The following is an 18,878-nucleotide window of genomic DNA, read 5'->3' on the forward strand; positions in this document are numbered from 1 at the left end:
TGTGGTCCCTGGCTCCCCGTGTTGCTCCAGGCAGGTAGCTGCAGCCCCTCCCTGGCGGCAGGGTAGGACAGGGCAAGGCAGGCACTGAGCCAGGGAGCTACACACCCCAGCCAGGACTAGGTACGTGTTATCGATTAACCATTTCACAAATACAATTAGAGAAGGTCAAACAGATCATTTTGAAATGGTATATACATCCTTAGTATCCACATCAGACAATTACCTTGTCATCCTCATCTTCATCCTCATCCAAGCCCATAATCTCCTGAAAAGCATACATCCATATTAAAACCAGAACATGTGTTCCTCAGGACACAACCAAGCACTCACAACATTTATGGAACTGTTAATAGTGTTTCCTTTTGTATATTTTCCCTCGTTACAACCGGTGTCATTCTCAAATTGGGCTTGTCAGTCAGCCACAAATGGATTATGTATACACCACGATCCAGAGGATCAACAGTTGCCTGCTCAGTTTCCCCTGCAATTTATCTGCAAACCCTCCTCTAAAAAAAAAAAAAAAAAAAAAAAAAAAAAATCCAATCACGGCCACCTTTCAGATATATTATTTTGTGTTCCAAGGACTTAAAAAAAAAAATCATAAACAATAGTGTGCAATTGCCCATACAAATTTTAAGTCTAAATACAGCCATTAGTGGCTGTGTCCAGTAGTTTGAAAGCAATAGGCTTTTAAATTCATTGCCAAGTTTTACTGTCTGTAAACAGCTTTGTTCTTAGTATGACAAATGAACCAGTTGGTATGTCAAGGCTGAAGCTTCTATACTCAGTTTGTTCTATCCTCAGTGCTACAATGACTGCTCTCTCTCCCTTTAGGGCCATTACCGAAACATTAGACAGTAGAAAATACATTAGTATGAACATAATCAATCTCAAGAATCACATACAGATTTCTATACAGCATTATTCCTTCACTCTGACATCTATTCTGACAGGTAGGAAAGAAAACAAAAGACTTGGCTAGGGCTTGAAATTAGGGACACTTGGCTTTCTATTCAGGCATTTTACCAGCTGAGTCTTTAACAAGTTACTTGAGATCTTTTTTTTGTTTAATACGATTTTAACAACTGCACTAAAAGAGAGCTGAAATGTGAGGGTGTAGAGAATCACATATAAAGGTTACTTTTTTCAGGAAGAAATCTAAACTGCAGGGCTCAAATACCTGAGTTTTACATCAAGAACAGCCAGCAACTTTGCTCCAACATGCTACGCAGACAAGTGAATAGCACTATTTTATTTTTGAGTTTTTTGCATCTCATAGCAACTTCATGAATTTAGGCCCGCAGCCGAGCAAGGCCTGGATTTTTGGGTTGTACGCTAGGCCTGGATTTCCAAATAATGTTGCATGTTTTCGTATTTGAAGAATATTGTCTGTTTACATGTGCACAAAAGGATGCAGAAGCTAATCCACAACATGTACAACCAAGGTCCAAATAAGTAGAAGAAAAAGTTGACGGTGCACAAAGCACTGGTGTGTTGAGAGGGAAAGCTATACGAGCCACCTATCTCACCCAGAGAGGATGCAACTAGAAGCAGCACTTTATCACATGTTTTGAACTGCAGGAATTTAGTCCTGCCCATTCATGAAAAATAAAACAGCTGCTTCAAGTAAGTGAATAATCCATATGACCCCAATCCTGCCAAGCGCTTCAGCACACACGTGTAGCTTTGTTCATGCGGAGGTCAGTGGCACCGTTATGTGCCCAGATGGTGTGAACTGCTCCTAGGCTACGTGTGCAAAGGAAGTAACTGACTTGATTATCTGGCGTGTTGAACGCAAGTAATTGTGTTCTCTTCCAGCCTGCCTGTACGTTGCACTTTGCAGCATGTCACAAGCACAGCAAGGGCAAACCATGCAATCCCATGGATTCCAGCAGGATGCGGTCTGCTAGAATATCCAACCAACTCAGAGAATGAGTGATGGGACAGTGACAAATGTTAACACTGCATTTACCTGCCTTCATCTGGTTAGTCAGACACTCAACATTATTTTATAGATTACCTTTTGTATTTAATAAACTATTTGTCCTGGATTCTCCCCAGCGGGGAATTCCCATTCTCATGATAGAATATACTCTGGGAACACAGACAACAGCCTTCCAAGGTACTTTGAACTTTGCTGAGATTGGAGATTAGCAGCCCTCTTCCCATCCGTCTTTATGTCCAATCTGCGTACAATGGCCTGGTATCAAAAATGTAATTTCCACCACTTTGCAACCATATTTTCACCTGGGAATGACTCAATTTTTAACTGGGTGAGTTGTGTCTAGTGCCGGTTTAACATGATTATTGTATTTGCTAGGCCCGGGATGCCTTTCCTTTGAAAACTCCATAGGATTGTCTTATGCGAAGTTGTGCTTTCTATTCAAAATCCAAGAAGGGAAATTTTTCTGCCTTTCATTGAAGCGATTATCATAGGCTTAAAAACAGAATCTGCCAGGCTTAAATGTATTCTATTTATACTTAACTTGAAAGACACATAGGTGCATTTTATTGTGCACAGAAGTATAATGTTTAATGTAAAAAAGTAAAGTCACTGACATGACACTTCATAACAACAATTATAGTATGTGGCAATTTACTTTCGAAGAGAAAAGGAACTTTTGTACAAGAATCAGCTATAAAATAGAAAGCTAAGCGGTTTATATTTTGGATGACATATCACAGGACAGATTTTTTTTTTTTTTAAACCAACCTCCGTTTTGGGATTTGGCACATCTTCTTTGGCCCCTTCAAGTTCTGATTCATTACCAAGTCAAAAACTGTGAGGATGGGCATGGGATCCAAATTTTGTCTCTTTGAATGAACCAAGGATTCATTCTTTAATTAAAACTACCTGAAAATCTACTGTAGCTTAAGAACATTAATTCCCCTTCCTCCCACCCGCCACATGCACACAAAATGGTTTATCAAATGCAATGAATCGTGGAACTTTAGTGACTATTATTTTTCACCTCAAGTATCCTGCAAATAGAATAATGTTTAGAATTTTCTTAAAGTCATTAATATATAAGACTTTTTGTTCAAGGGCAAATTCCAGCTGGACCTGAAACATTAGTGTTACTTGACTTGCCTGGGCGTCTTGGGTGTTGCTGACCTTCCCCGTTGTGAGCAGAGAGAAGTTGTAGACAAAAAGCAGCAACAAAGCCAGAGGCACCATGTACAGCTCCATGTGCCAAACAGTGACCACAAAAATCTATGAGAATAAAAGCAATGAAAAGGAATAAAAGGGTGTTTATAGACAGAGATGGATGCACGCACACACACACACACACACACACACACATACACACACACACAATAAATCCTTTCAGTCATAATTCTTATGTATATTCATCCTTGAATCTCTGTTAACCTCATTTTTCATTTTAATAAAGAAAGGCTGCTCAGATACTTTCTTCTTTTTCCATTTTGCCTGATTCATTAAGCTGCCGTATGTTAGCTTCTCCTGCTCCCTCCCAATACAAAGCCATGAGCATAATGTTAGTTTATGAACATTATTCCCTCCTTACTGAGACTCTCCCAAGCCTCGACATGCGTTGTTCTCATTCCCAACACACAACAGACGTACTTGTTACTTTTATAGAAGTAAAGCCAGTCTGCTCCCTCAAGGTCTAACAGACAACAGCTTCCACGGAACAAAACAGGAATCTTTCCTGTGGTCCCCATGAGAGCTGCCTTACAGCCCCGTCTACTGCTATGTATCCTTTCCCTTGGGGAATAGCTGTGGATTCTTTAAAAGTTACATCTCTCCCACCACTACTTCCTTAAGCCAACAGCCATATTTCTTCCCATGGGGAAGGCACAGCAATTTCCATAGCGCAGATCCTTCTCTCCCTCATACACCTTCCTAGGGTGCTGTTCAAAAAAATCCTACCTCTCACCCCTGACGCTCCAGCCATTAGTTTCCACCTGGACAGGGATACCTGATCTAGGCTAGCAATGCCAAGAGCAGAAGCTATATTTCATACTGTAGCAGGGCACTACAGTGTGCCTGCTCCTCTGAGGACAGAAGCAGGCTAGCCAAAGTGCCCTGCGAGCTGGGCAGAGCCCCACAACTGCAAGTTGCCTGGGCAGCAGGCTAATGAAGGAATTAGCTGGCACCTGCTCATGGTCAGCTGATCAGAAGGTGGCGGGGCCCTGGGCACGTATACGGCCCAAAGCTGAGGCTGGCAGGAGTTAATTCTCTGGCAGCCGAGAGGGGAAGGAGCTCCTGAGTGAGAGCTACCCAGAGACCTTTGGTTGCCCGATCTGCCTGCAAGACTAACAGGGCTCCAGGAGCTCATAAAGGCACCCAGGGCAAGGAGACATACAATACTAAGGGAGGAGTTTGCCTTTTAAAAGGGGCAGAGCGTGGCTTCCATCATTATTGTTATGTCATAGCCCAGGGGCTTAGGTTTATGATGTCATTTGCACTGGTGGTTTTGGGATGAGGCTATAAGGGGAGGTGGATGCTTCATTAGTGCCCAGAAAGGGGCACACAATTGTGTGGAGCCCCAGCACCGGAGGGCACAGCTACAGGGGCTGGAGAGCCCAGCGCCAGGGAGATGCAGCTACAGGGGCTGGAGTACCCAATGCCAGGACAGCACAGCAGACAAGGGCCAAGCCCCAGTGACAAGAGGAGATTGAGTAAAGCTACTGCCTCAAAGCCAGCCCTAACACACTTGGTTTAAGCTACAAAGCCTAGCTACATAACAGGCGTGGAGGCCAATTAGTTTGAGAGCCCCAACAGAGGGAACAATATTAATATACCTTCCGCAAGGCATGGGGTGTGGTAAGGGAAGGTTTGGAGTCATGCATCTAGCCCATAAGGCTTAAGGTGTCCTGTGAGACACCAACTTGGAGCAGGACTCAGCAAGGGGTCCAAGAGCCCTCAAGATTTAGTGGGGCTTGTCGCAGGGCACTTCAGTGCCCTGCTCCTACAAAGAGGTACAGGTGCTGGTTGCCGGGGCAACCACAGTTGGTCAGCTGACCGGAAGGGGGCAGGGCCTGACCTATATAAATGTAATCCAGGCTGAGGCAGGGAGGCAGTTTCCCACTTGCAGCCAAGGAAGAAGGAGCTTTGCTGGAGTAAGCAGAGTAGAGCAGCTTGATGGCCTGAGCAGCTTCTGTTCAACGATACCAGGTGGAGGAAGCCCTGGTACAGAGTTGAATGATGGTTAGCCAGGTGGCTTAGAGTTTATGTTGCAGCCCAGGGGCTCGAATTTTGTTGGTAGTTTTATAAGACCGGAGGACCGGGTGAGGCTATTAGGGGTTGGAGGCGGCCTCACAGGGGCTCCACGGTAACGTGGGGACCCCAGTGCCAGAGAGGGCACAGAATTCAGGGGTGCACTGACCCCAGCCCTGAGAAGGGGCACAGAGGATTGGGGGCCAGGTAAGGCCAAGGCTGCCTGAGCCCCACAGGAACTTTAGACCCGAGGAAGGGATTTTGGGGACCAGGCACGGCTACAGCCACCTGAGCCCCAATTGTGAGAAGCCCAGAGCGGGCACAGGTGAGAAGCTCTAGAAGGCACTCACTTTAAGACCCAAGCAGGGGATTTTGGGGCCAGGCATGGCTATGGCTACCCGAGCCCCAGTTGTGAGAAGCCCCCAGAGTGGGCACAGGCAAGAAGCCCCCAGAGTGTGCCCGATGGCGGGGTAAGCCCCAGGGTGGGCACAGTCGCGGATAAGGCCCCAGTGTGCCTCCGCGAGGGCGCAGGAAACCGTGAGACGGACCCAGGGACCCGTGAGGTGGGGGCAATTGTAAGACAAGCCAGAAAGTGTCTGGGAAGACACAGGCAACTGTGAGGGAGCACCAGTGCGGGCACCAAGGGGAGAACTGACAAGACAATGTCTGATACATCTGTGAGGCTTGGGGCGTGGTATAGAAGCCACACATAGCCCATAAGGCTGGGGTGCACCAAGTCAGTCAATACAGAACAGGGGCCAGGATAAACAGAGCACCGTTGTCCAAGGGGACAAAAAAGGCAGCCTCCCTTATAAAATACCTAACATCAAAGACGTGGCGGGCGAGAACGAGGGTGCTTTATCCCAAACTTTGCATGGTAGGGGGCGGCCGGAGAGATCACGGCCGCTCCTAGGACCCCGCCCCGTGACAGGGTTCAACAGTATCATGGCTGCTCAGAAACTTACAGGCAGCCTCCCTACTTAGGATTTTTACCAACAAGACGTGGCAGGAGAGATTAGAAAGCACCTGCAAGGCAGAGTTGGCACACTCATGGAGCCCTCAGGGCATCACAGCCATTTTTGGGACGCCACACCATGACAGATATCAAACTAATTTGCAAAGAAGTTGTGCAAAGAAGGATGTAGCTTTCAAGATGGAGATTTACAAAGAATACATTGTGTTTTTCAACAAAACTGCACTCAGTCAAGCAGCTTTTTGAGTGATGATTCCTTCACATATACAGGGAGTAGTAAAATTTTTGTTTGGTAACAGTACCTGAACAAATTCCAAACTTGGAGCTAATGGTTAACACAAAATAAAGTTTACAAGTTAGGTCCACAACTACCATAAAAATCATGTTGCGATTACACTCCTTTTTCTACCTACACAAGTATTTGCAGAAGGATGGACTAATGCTATTAACAGCTTTGAGCTATTTCAAACTACTACCCCTTAAGACAATATGCATACACACAATTGCTTTTTACTTGCATCCAGAAACAAGCCTCTGGACCAGCCAAAATCTAAAATACAATAAAATAATAAAGGTGCAAAAGATTCAATGAATTAGATCCTCCTTCCAAAAACAGTGAGGACGGGAGAAACTCTACGAGTAGCAACAGATAAGTCTCCATGTCCTTTACCCTTTAACCGCTCAGACTTTGCTGACAGAAGTATCAACTTTAATTTGTGCCAATGGCTTTGGGATAGGGATAAAGACAGCATTGACTCCAGGGGGAGATTTCTAGCCCCAGTGTACTCAAAAGGAGTTTTGGCACAGATTTCAGCAAGGCCAAGATTTCACCCCCCTGTAGAATAGTCAAAACTGAATGCTGAAAACAAAATACCTTTTCTTTCCCGCATTAGACAAGCTACCAGTCATCATTCACCTGGGGCAAAACTCTGACCACTGACTAAGGGGGAAAAGACTCCATATTCTATTATAACCCATTTCAAGCCAGCCAATCCCACAGCAACAGTAGTATTTTTTCAAATATACTAGACTTTGTGTTAGCTGTTGCTATGGCAGGAATTAGGCTCTCGTCTTATTATCAGCATTCATAGCCCAGTAAAATAGCATCTAAGATATACATGACACTACAGATCCATATCACTGATTGGCAATGTAGGAAATTAGAACAGGACTGGGTTGAGTTCTTGATCAAAAACACACACCATTGACTCCACTTACGTACGACAATGTATCAACAGAAGTACAGGCATTTGGCCAGAGCAAAGATAATGCTTTGCTACCACTGTAGGAAATTTTGGTGCAGTAAAAAATGATTGCAGAGTCCAGCTATTCTAGGGTGGGAAACGCTATTCAACAGAATTCCCCAACAAGAACAGATTCTTCTGAACCCCCTTTGAGTGTTGTGCTTCTGACTGTTTAACATACCTGAGATACAGAGAAGTCATTTCAGCTCTGCTCTGAATCCAAATACCATCATGAACAAGTATGGCCTTTGACACATATCTAGCCTACAATTTTGTTTTTGGGGGGCACTATGTCTACTGAAGGTTTTATACACAAGATCCATCTAGAACAGTGGTCTTCAACCTTTTCAAGTAGGACATCACCTTTGGCATTTAAAAACAACCCAAGATCTATTGTGCACTGCCACCCTCCCCTCCTACCAGGTAAGTCTGTGGGGAGGGAAGGAGGGAGGCAGATTGAGGCAGAGGGAGAAAAATTTATTTGGGGGCACACCACCCCAGCAGGTAAGTCTCACCCAACCAGGGCCCCACTCAACTTACCCACTGTCCCTCACCACGGGGGCCTCAATCTAGCCCCTGCCCTTCCCTCCCCCACTGACTGACCTGCTGGGCACATGCATACACACAGGCACTCAGCCCCCTACCCCAGCCTCAGATCAACTCCAAGAGGCTCCAAGATCTACTGCAAGAGGCTCTGAGATCTATCAGTGGATCAAGATCCACTGGCTGGTGACCACTGACCTAGGAGAACAGGGAGTTGTCTTGTTATGACATGGCAGACAGAGATTGAATTACAGGGGTGCTCGGGGTAGGGAGGGGCTGAGTCCCTCCATAAGAGATGAGGGCCCACACCCTAAGAGACAAGAACCCCCCATGGGCTGGTCAGCACCCCTTCGCCCCTCCCCACAACAGCTGGGAGCCCATGCACCACCGTGCATAGCCCCTGGCCCACTCCACTCCTTTCTAAGCAGCCCAAGCAGTGATAGCTCCTTCCAGCTACCACTGCCACTGGGCCCTGCCCCGTGGTCATGGTGGGGATCCATCAGCACAGCCCTAACCCCAGCAAATTATTTTTGCAGACCCCTCCCCAAAAGTCGAAGCGTAAGTCAAACCCTGATGGCAGAGGTGCAACTGGGCAGCCCTGCACCCTGGCCAGGAGTGGTGCATGGGGAAGCCACAGAGGCCAAGTGGCCCTATCAGGCCAGCAACAGTAGCAACTCTTATTTTTGCACCCCACCAACCCTGCAAAGTTGGCACCAGGGACTGGTACCCTGCTCAACTCTAAAATTCCATGGATCCATTTCCAGGATCAAAGCTCATGTCTGTATTTTTAGTGCATCTGTCATCCTAATCTTTAGACTAGAAGACCCAACAGAAGTTCCTCATTGCAATTCTAATATGACCTTGCAAACCATCTGTCCATTCGGCAAATTATAAAATCAAGGTCCTGTCAATGTGTGATCATTACAAATCCCAAGGCACTTTTTATATGCCTAAATTTTTAGCTCCTCTGATCTGACCAGATTACCTTTTTCAGTTAAAAAAAAATCTAATTTATTTGTAGAGCTCCACAGCAGTTGCAATTATTTCCTTTCTTAAACCATTACTTCCTTTCTTCAAACTGTTTTATTCTTATGCTATTGGTGGGCTGCCAAATTGCAACCCACAGGTAGCAGCACTTCCGTAGAACATCCACCCCAAATTAAATAAATAACTAAAAAGCCATATAAAAAAGGCTGTTTTGCTACTAAAGTCACAGCAGAGATAATTTCAATCTATATCACGCAATACTGTGATGTGACAAATTTGAATACTCAGAAATTGTTCTGAGATGCAAAGGGACTGTTTTGAACACAAAGTGTATAGTAGCTTTAAGTTGTTTGTAACATGCATACAATGTTTTTATAAATGATTGTGAAACATCTGTAATCCAAGAATAATTGAAACAGTTTTTACAGAAGTACTGCTGCACATTAGGTAGCAGTATTTTCATTTCATCATCATCTCTTAGTCAACTTCAATGGGCAGACTCCAGCATCAGATTGCCCCATAATAACAACTCATCTGTGCGATCTTCTTGTTAAGATTTTAAGTAGGCACCTTTGAAATTTCTCTTGTGCTGTCCCTGATGTATGGGAGATGCATCCTGTAAAGTTGCACAAAGCCGACTGGTTTCCTTCCTTCAAAACCATCATTAAAAAAAAAAAAACCAACAACAACAAAAAAAACAACCCTCTTTCTTCCCATGACCCGTCCAAAATTGGATCATGGTTAGGCTACTGATTTGTTATGGTTGACTACAGTCTATCGTGCTGTCTGATATCATCTCATTTCTTGAACCCTCTTCCCGCATCCATCTACCTGTATCTAAATTTATCTTAGCTCATTAGCGCATAGGCCATCTTTTTGCTCTTTGTTGGTACAGCGCTTAGCACAAGGGTCCATGACTGAGGTATTACAGAAATATAAATACTCAAGATGAAACTGGGCACAGATAGGTAAACCATCATGCCCAGGATCAAAGTGAGTCAGTAGCAATAAGAGAATCCAGAAGCCCTCATCCCTAAAGTCCCACCGCTCACGCAGGTTTCTAACCTGTGTACAGGACCTCCACCTGACGCAGGAGGTACATGGTCCCACTAGGGGGAATGCCTTACTGGATCTGGTATTGGCAACGGGGGATGACATAGTAGGGGACCTACAGATCGGTAGCCATCTGGGGGACAGTGATCACCTAAAAATACAATTCAACATAAGGCGTCGAGTGGGTAAGGTAACTAGCAGGGTGAACGTGCTGGACTTTAGGAAAGCTGATTTCAGTGAACTCAGGCGATTAGTGAAGGACGCACTGCAGAGCACTAGTTTTGAAATGATGGGAGCCCAAGAAGGGTGGCTGTGCCTTAAGGAAACTATCCTTCGAGCACAAAGCGAGACGATCCCCGTGAGAGGTAAAAGAGGGAAAGGGGCCAGGAGGCTTCCCTGGCTGACCAGAGAAATCCAGGGCAGACTAAGGGCCAAAAGGGGAGCACATAAAAAGTGGAAACAGGGAGAGATCACCAAGGAGGAATATACCTCTTCTGCTCGTGCTTGTAGGGAGGCAGTTAGACAGGCCAAAGCTACCATGGAGCTGAGGATGGCAACCCAAGTAAAAGACAATAAGAAATTGTTTTTTAGATATATAGGGAGTAAAAGGAAGGCCCAGGGAGGAATAGGACCCCTGCTAAATGGGCAGAAACAATTGGTGACGGACAGAGGGGACAAGGCTGAACTCCTCAACGAGTTCTTCGCCTCAGTGTTCCTAAGCGAGAGGCACGACAAGTCTCTCACTGGGAGTGTAGGGAGGCAGCAGCAAGGCACCAGACTGCCATGCGTGGACCCTGAGGTGGTGCAGGGTCACTTGGACGAACTGGATGCCTTTAAGTCGGCAGGCCCGGATGAGCTCCATCCGAGGGTACTGAAGGCACTGGCCGACATCATTGCAGAGCCACTGGCGGGAATATTTGAACGCTCGTGGCGCACGGGTCAAGTCCCGGAGGACTGGAAAAGGGCCAATGTGGTTCCCATTTTCAAGAAGGGGAGGAAGGAGGACCCGGGCAACTATAGGCCAGTTAGTCTCACCTCCATCCTTGGCAAAGTCTTTGAAAAAATTATCAAGGCTCACATTTGTGAGAGCCCGGCAGGGCAAGTTATGCTGAGGGGAAACCAGCACGGGTTCGTGGCAGGCAGATCGTGCCTGACCAATCTAGTCTCTTTTTATGACCAGGTTACAAAACGCCTCGACGCAGGAGGAGGGGTGGATGTCGTATACTTGGACTTCAGGAAGGCCTTTGATACGGTATCCCACCCCATACTGGTGAACAAGTTAAGGGGCTGTGACTTGGATGACTGCACAGTCCGGTGGGTGGAGAATTGGCTGGAGGGTCGCACCCAGAGAGTCGTGGTGGATGGGTCAGTTTCGACCTGGAAGGGTGTGGGCAGTGGGGTCCCGCAGGGCTCGGTCCTTGGACCCATACTCTTTAATGTCTTCATCAGCGACTTGGACGAGGGAGTGAAATGTACTCTGTCCAAGTTTGCAGATGACACTAAGCTATGGGGCGAAGTGGACACGCCGGAGGGCAGGGAGCAGCTGCAAGCAGACCTGGACAGGTTAGACAAGTGGGCAGAAAACAACAGAATGCAGTTCAACAAGGAGAAATGCAAAGTGCTGCATCTAGGGAGGAAAAATGTCCAGCACACCTACAGCCTAGGAAATGACCTGCTGGGTGGCACGGAGGTAGAGAGGGATCTTGGAGTCCTAGTGGACTCCAAGATGAACATGAGTCGGCAGTGTGACGAAACCATCAGAAAAGCCAATGGCACTTTATCGTGCATCAGCAGATGCATGACAAATAGGTCCAAGGAGGTGATACTTCCCCTCTATCGGGCGCTGGTCAGACCGCAGCTGGAGTACTGCGTGCAATTCTGGGCGCCGCACTTCACGAAGGATGCGGATAACCTGGAGAGGGTCCAGAGAAGGGCCACGCGTATGGTTAAGGGCCTGCAGGCCAAGCCCTACGAGGAGAGACTAGAGAAACTGGACCTTTTCAGCCTCCGTAAGAGAAGGTTGAGAGGCGACCTGGTGGCTGCCTATAAGTTCATCAGGGGGGCACAGAAGGGAATTGGTGAGTATTTATTCACCAAGGCGCCCCCGGGGGTTACAAGAAATAATGGCCACAAGCTAGAAGAGAGCAGATTTAGATTGGATATTAGGAGGAACTTCTTCACAGTTCGAGTGGCCAAGGTCTGGAACGGGCTCCCAAGGGAGGTGGTGCTCTCCCCTACCCTGGGGGTCTTCAAGCGAAGGCTGGATGAGTATCTAGCTGGGGTAATGTAGGCCCAGCACTCTTTCCTGCTTATGCAGGGGGTCGGACTCGATGATCTGTTGAGGTCCCTTCCGACCCTAGCATCTATGAATCTATGTGCTATTATGACAATATTTCACTACTGCTTCACAATATTCATTAGACTAACCTCAGTTGACTCAAGATAAGTCATTATACTATCACCAGTTGTATTAATAGGCTGCATATTCTAGATGAGAACAGTTAGAGTAAGAGAGGAAGGCAATTTCCAAAACAAAACAATAAAAAAAAAATCAGTTCCCCCACTCCTCATTTTAGTAAAAGGGCTGAATTGGAGAAATTAAAGAGAAATAGCATATGGGATAAAGGGAAAAAAATTATAAAATCAAAGTAGAAATGAGGCAGGTACCTCTAGGGTGAAAAGAACTCTTGAAACTAAAATTTAGACAAGACCACTATCAAGAATAAAACATCAGTATCATCACTTCAGAGAAGAGTCCACTTGATTTCAGCTGATTAATGTGTTGCTATTTCAAAGGGCCTAATAACTACAAGTTAGAGCTCTGGAGGTTTGGAAACTGTTTCATCTGAAAATCATTGAAGAGGGGTCCAACTGTTCCTGTCAAGAAGCATGGAGTTTGAACAACCGCGAGAGTGGCCCTTTTGACAGCAGTGCAAGAGATGAGAGAAGGCAGTCTACCACTCAAAGTACAAACAAACCCTTAGAAACACGTTTTGAATCTGGTTTTGCTGCCTCTCTGGTTCTCATTTAGAACTCGACTATTGAAAACAGATTTTAGATGGGTTTCTATTACTAAAGCATGCCCATAAAACATTTGTCACCAGCAAGCCCACAATTGTGGTAGAGAATCATTTTTGGAGATTTAGAGTACTAGAGGAAGGTATCTATGTAGTTCATCTGTACAATAATTATGAATATTTCTCTCTAATTAACAAAAGCTTCCCTTTGGCCCATTTAGTGAGGGGAAAACATTGTGCTTTATGCAACCCAGTAATCCTTGGGAAAAAATGGCAAAGAGAGAAGTACAAAGACATCAATTAATTCCATCGGATAGGGAAAATAAGAGGAAGAATGTGAACTAGAAAGAAAAAAACCTTTTATCAAAACACTATTTTCTTAGCTGTTTGGGGCCCCAGCGCTAACCAAATGCCTCCTCAGTGAAAAAAATATATTTGCAAAGATGCCTCCCAACATAAACCCTGGATTTCTGAACATGCACAATTTGACAGAACTTTAAACTAAAGACAGCTTTGACAGAAGATTCATGAACGTAGGCCCGGTGAGGAAGGAGAAGGAGAGAAAACGTGAACTAATCTATAGTTGTACGACCATGTTATCTCTTCTGGCCCGAAACAAGTCCAATTTTGACCTAAGATACGAACATGGTCAGCATTCAGCACAGCACTGGGAGATGCCAATCCACCCAATGACTAGTTAAACCTACTAAGATCTTCATGCACATAGTTGTGACGCTCACAGAGAAATTGAGCACTTTCAGCCTAACATTCAAGGACGGTTACAAGATTCATCCCTTCGGCGACAGTCTTCAACTGCCTCCCAGTCCCAAACAAAATAAAGAATTGTAGCCAATGCAATTTGGTACTGGGGCCCAGAAAGGAAAATATAAATCTCTAGGAGGCAGTAGTCCTGCTGACAACTATTATTTCTGGCACGTACCTATTCCTGCGATTAAAAATTTAAAAACCCTGAGCAGCAAGACAAAAAAATAAAGCCAGTCCTGCAGTAAAGTCTGACAAAATCTGAAAAAAATCCATGCATCAAGAAATGAGCTGCTAATATGTGTCTGCCACTGTGACATTGCCTAACCAAGGGTAAAAATCTTACCCCGGCATAAAGTCTGAGAAACCAGGGGAAATCTCTCCGAGCTAGAGTAGCCAGTCTCCTTTGTGAAACAAAAGGTAGTGTATTCATATAGCAACAGCTCTACCTGCCCAGATGTCTGTCTCACATTTTTCTGGTCAGCAGACCCTTTGGAAAAAGGACATGCTTTGCAATGGTCTGCCTGGTGGGCGTGGAGTCAAAGCTCCAGGAAATAGCTGATCATCCACACTGATAGTGTGCCTCCCTCTTTGTAATGCAATGATATGAAACAAAGCTTGTGGCAGAAAAAAAAAATGTTTAAACAAACTATCGCTGACAGAGGAAACCTATTTGCTTTAGATCCAATTTGCTTTTTGTTTCCCCAGCAAAAGAAATGCCGGGCATCTCAATAGTGTTATGAAGTGTATGTCCTATTGAGCTGAAATCAAAAATGACCTGAAGGAAAGAACATCTTTAAATATTTATGCCATGTAACCAACTACCACTGGATTGCTCTGCATAGCTCATCAGCCTATGAGTTGTTTGTATTGAGGAGTATGTTATATGGCCTATATAAGTTCACTATTGCAAGAGCAGCCAGAACCAGGATCTAACTTAAGAAGGAAAACCTGTGCCCAGGAAGGACACAGCCAGTGTATATTAGATGTATGCCCCTATGCAGAGCCAAGAATTAAAAAGTACCTTCAGGAAAACAGTTTTAAATCATTTAAAGGCTAAAGAAGAAAGGTTAAAGGAATGAAAGGGAGAAGTCCTAGGTAACATTTCCAAGCAGAAAATAGGAAAAAGGACTAGCTTGTCATAGCCCTTATTCAGCCATGCTGAAGAACAGGTGGGACCTCTCTCTCCCACCTTCCTCTACCTTTTCTCCCCCAAGTTGGCCCTACTGCCTGTGAATGCAGCACAATGGAGTGGTTGAGGAGGCTATGAGCTAAGGAATAGAAGAAGTCTTGGTTTCAGCCACCTGCTCTCCATGCCATAGGAGCATGGAGCAGGGTGGGAACGCAAAGGGAAAGAAGATGCTTCATGAACCCACTTCATGAAAAGGAACAAAGTAATTTGACCTAGCCCATGGCATCCTTTCCTGCCCATGGCAGAGGGTCGGACTAGATGATCTGCTTAGGTCCCTTCCGACCCTACCAACTATGAAACTATGAATTAACTTGCTTCTCAGTACCCCAGAGAAGAAGGACAGGAGTTTGTGCTCCCCCTGATCTGAATTGTATTGCCACTTGCAAGCATTCCCAAGCAATGAGAAAGCCACACCCCAGCCAGAACCAGAGCTTTTTTTTTTTTTTTTTTTTTTTTTTTTTAAGTTCATGAAGTTGAAGCCGGTAAACGTTATGTGTTTTTTTCCCCTTTTTTGTTTAATTTTGGATGCTTATCTTGCTGGGATCCTATGACCCCAGCTGACTTCCTGCCATTTGGGCAGGGGGCTGGACTCGATGATCTCCCGAAGTCCCTTCCAGCCCTAATGTCTATGAAATTTGTGTTCCTGTTTTTGACCTGTTGATGATCACATTTTAAAACTTCCTCTGCTGCAAAATGCAGAACCTGACTCCGTGTTTTGAAAGAAAGCCGTGATTTTCAAAACAGAGGACTCAATGAACTGGGGCTTTCACAACAAAAACAACAACAAAAGACTTTAAATAAAAACAGGAGAGTCGGAAGTTTATTTTCTTTTTTTGGTCTCCCAGGACACTAGTTACTCACTTATTCAGGACAGATTGTAAGATTACATTTGAGATTGCAATGATTTGCAGCCACTTGCAAAACATCCAGATACAGATCTCAGACTGTTTGTTCAGTATTGCTATTGACTCAAATATAGGGACCGAACCAAGCCCGATCAAACAATGAAGAATTTCGGTTTTGTTTGTAGGTATTTACAAAGCACTTGCTGCCCTGATATCCAAGCACCTGTCTGGAATATCAGGCTACCTCAGCCCAGTAAAGAGCAAATACAAAGGCTTTACAAAAAGAGACTCTCTTTTTATGAGGGATTATGAGACAGAGTAACCAGTTGCAAATGTTTTTCACTTTTATCGCTGCCCAATTCTGAATATGGTGTTGCAAATGCTTGAGGATAATGCCGTCAGGTACTGGTGCTGATGACACAGCAGCAATGGAGAAAAGGCTGGGCTTGTATTTGAACATGTGTATACTAAATCCCCACAGAGTAATAGCCTAGCACTATTCTTATTTGAAGCCTTTATAGAGTTTTCTTGTGGTTAGTACTTCTTCTTCCCAGGGAGGAGTAAAGATAGCAAAGTCCTTGAGGCCTATGTTTATGCATGGACAGTAGTTCTGCAGATCCTTTTCTATCACAAATGCTGCAGAAATAACCGTTCGTTAGACCCCTGTCTGTTCTAATTTTCCCCCTTGTGCTTATATACACCATAGTTTACATTTCCTGAGTCAAGTAAAATATATTTAGGATCCTCAAGCAATGAACCCTAATAAAGCAGGAGGAAATATTTATGATGGCATTATATCATTGAGGTGGGGGGAGAACAAGTCAAACTGTTATCCACCAGCAGGTAAATAAGCTATTCCCGAGAAAGGGGAGGGAAGAGAGGGGAGAGCAAGGGGAAAGTACTTCAAAGAGGGTGGGGGGGGGGTGTCACTATCTTGGCTAAATTAAATGAAGTCCTTTTTGGACCTCTCTTTTTAAAGCAGAGTAATAGTTTCAGGACTAGCATCAGACAGAAAGTTTCTCATTATAAGATTTCGAAGAAGCCAGTAATTGTGCCAACTGAAAGTCTGATTTTTCACTAAATGCTTTTTTCAAAAAGTATCAGAATAAGAAAAAAAAAAAGAAAAAGAAATCACTTCACTGATGAAAAGGAAGCAAAGGCAAAAAAGAAAAAAAAAAAGTAAAACGTCATCAATTTTATTTGTTACTGGTAAAGCCAAGCAACTTCAAAGGTCAAGAAAAACTCCCCATTAACTGTTCTGATTAAGATCTGCTCACTTTGGAGACATAATGGTTATCATTACAAGAAACATGAGTAGAAAGAGTCAGATGGTGATTTCATTGTAGACTAAGTGGGAAAAGTATTAAGTGGACTTTGGCTCTGAACAATCAACATCAAGTTACAACTGTTATTACAAGAAGTTTAGGCTAAACTATTCGAACAACATTCTCATTCATGTTCATAGCACATATTAGATCTGAACGATTTTAGAAAAGGAAAACGGACTATTTGTAATAAACTGAGCATATTTAATTAGAATGAGTTCAGTGTACAGTCGCAGCAATATCACACTTCAACACACAAAGTTATTTCACTGGCAGCTTTCGTTAGTGGCATGAAAAGAATGTAGGTTGTAATAAACCCACATAAGGGAGACGTAGCCGCTTGTGCAAGACTGCAGTGGTACCTTTTGTCTGCAATCTCCAAGCTTAGCACGCTGGTTTCCCCAACTACCTTCTACAACCCAGGTGGGACCCAAATTTAGACTTAATGGTTAGTTTGGTCGAATTATTATATGGATTATATGGATTTGGTTGCTTCCCAGACCAAAAATGCACACTACAATATGTTTGCTTGGTTCAAATACAAATGCATATTTGGAATGTAAAACACCAAATGTCAAATTAACACACACACACACACACACACACACACACACACACACACACACACACAATTTCGGCTTGTCCACTCCTCAGATATGTTAACAGTTGCCTGCTCCAGCCAAGGACTACTGAACTGCACAGTATTACTATCGACTTTGATAAAATGCACTGTGCAGGATTTAAGAAAAATGTTGTTATCAATCAGACTACAACATTCTGTATTCAGAAGGAGAGAAAGAAAAATAGTATTTTTTTAAAGCAGCAGCAGAATGTTAGATGCTCATTAAAAAAAACAAAAAACCCTATGGTGATTAAGGAACACACATAATTTTTTCATGTGCATAAAATTGCAACATTACATAATGAACACAACAGACAACTGGTATAGTAATTGTAATTACAATCCTAAATATAGAAGACTACAATGCAGAAAGTCTTCATGTTGTGAATTAGCAACCGTAGCCATCACAAAAAACCAAGATCTAATACTGATAGCATGACTATGCAATAAAGGTTTTTTAGTGAGAGACCTATGGCATCCTGCTTTTCATAGCATAGAACTGTTTAAAAAAAAAAAATCAAGACCTTTTTGCAATTTAAGGCAGCTGTTCAAGTAAGACCAAAGCCAGAAGATTGTTTATTTTAATAAAGCTATTATATGTACAGCTCCAAATTAGGAATGGCAGGAGACTAGGGGATGCCTAAACCATCACCACCTGTTTGTCCTGAAAATCAATTAAAGTCACACCATTGCAGTGATCCCTTCTTAGCTAATAAAAGTTATACAGCTTTAACGGGAGACTTCAGGTGCTTTGTGGGAATGTGCTTGAAATGTAAAGCTAGTCTTGCATTACTGTGATACTCACTAAAATGAATATGAACTAACCACTGTAAAGCCAGCCTTTTGGAGAAGGGAGTTGGTGCAATAACGGGGAGAAAAAAAAATACCCACTATTTCATTCAGGGATTTGAACCAATATTCAGTAAATTCTAACAATCCATGCTAGAACTTGCTAGATATTTTTAAAGAGGGGAAAATGAAGCCCTCTCTGACATGCCTGTTCAACATATTCTGTGCAGCAGAACAGATCCAACTTTGCAAGTTGAAAGCAAGGGCAGCAGAGACATCCCAAGTGTTTTAGTAATTAAACGAATATGCATAATGAACCATATGCCCAAAGGGCCTGTTCT

General features: G+C 44.0%; 1 protein-coding gene across 3 annotated transcripts in view; it reads right to left on the minus strand.

The window, feature by feature from the left end:
- MCTP2 (multiple C2 and transmembrane domain containing 2) overlaps window positions 1-18,878 on the minus strand; it is a 172,715-nt gene that overhangs the window by 26,951 nt on the left and 126,886 nt on the right. For all 3 annotated transcript variants that reach the window (XM_090028968.1, XM_090028966.1, XM_090028969.1), the window contains 2 exons: window positions 3,092-3,214; window positions 224-265 (listed from right to left, as the gene is read on the minus strand). In XM_090028968.1, the coding sequence (XP_089885094.1) occupies window positions 224-265; window positions 3,092-3,214 (165 nt within the window). The remainder of the gene's footprint in view (window positions 1-223; window positions 266-3,091; window positions 3,215-18,878) is intronic.

The sequence above is a fragment of the Crocodylus siamensis genome, chromosome 15 (genome assembly GCF_052110815.1).
Source record: "Crocodylus siamensis isolate JL-2025a chromosome 15, ASM5211081v1, whole genome shotgun sequence".
In the NCBI taxonomy this organism is placed as follows: Eukaryota; Metazoa; Chordata; order Crocodylia; family Crocodylidae; genus Crocodylus; species Crocodylus siamensis.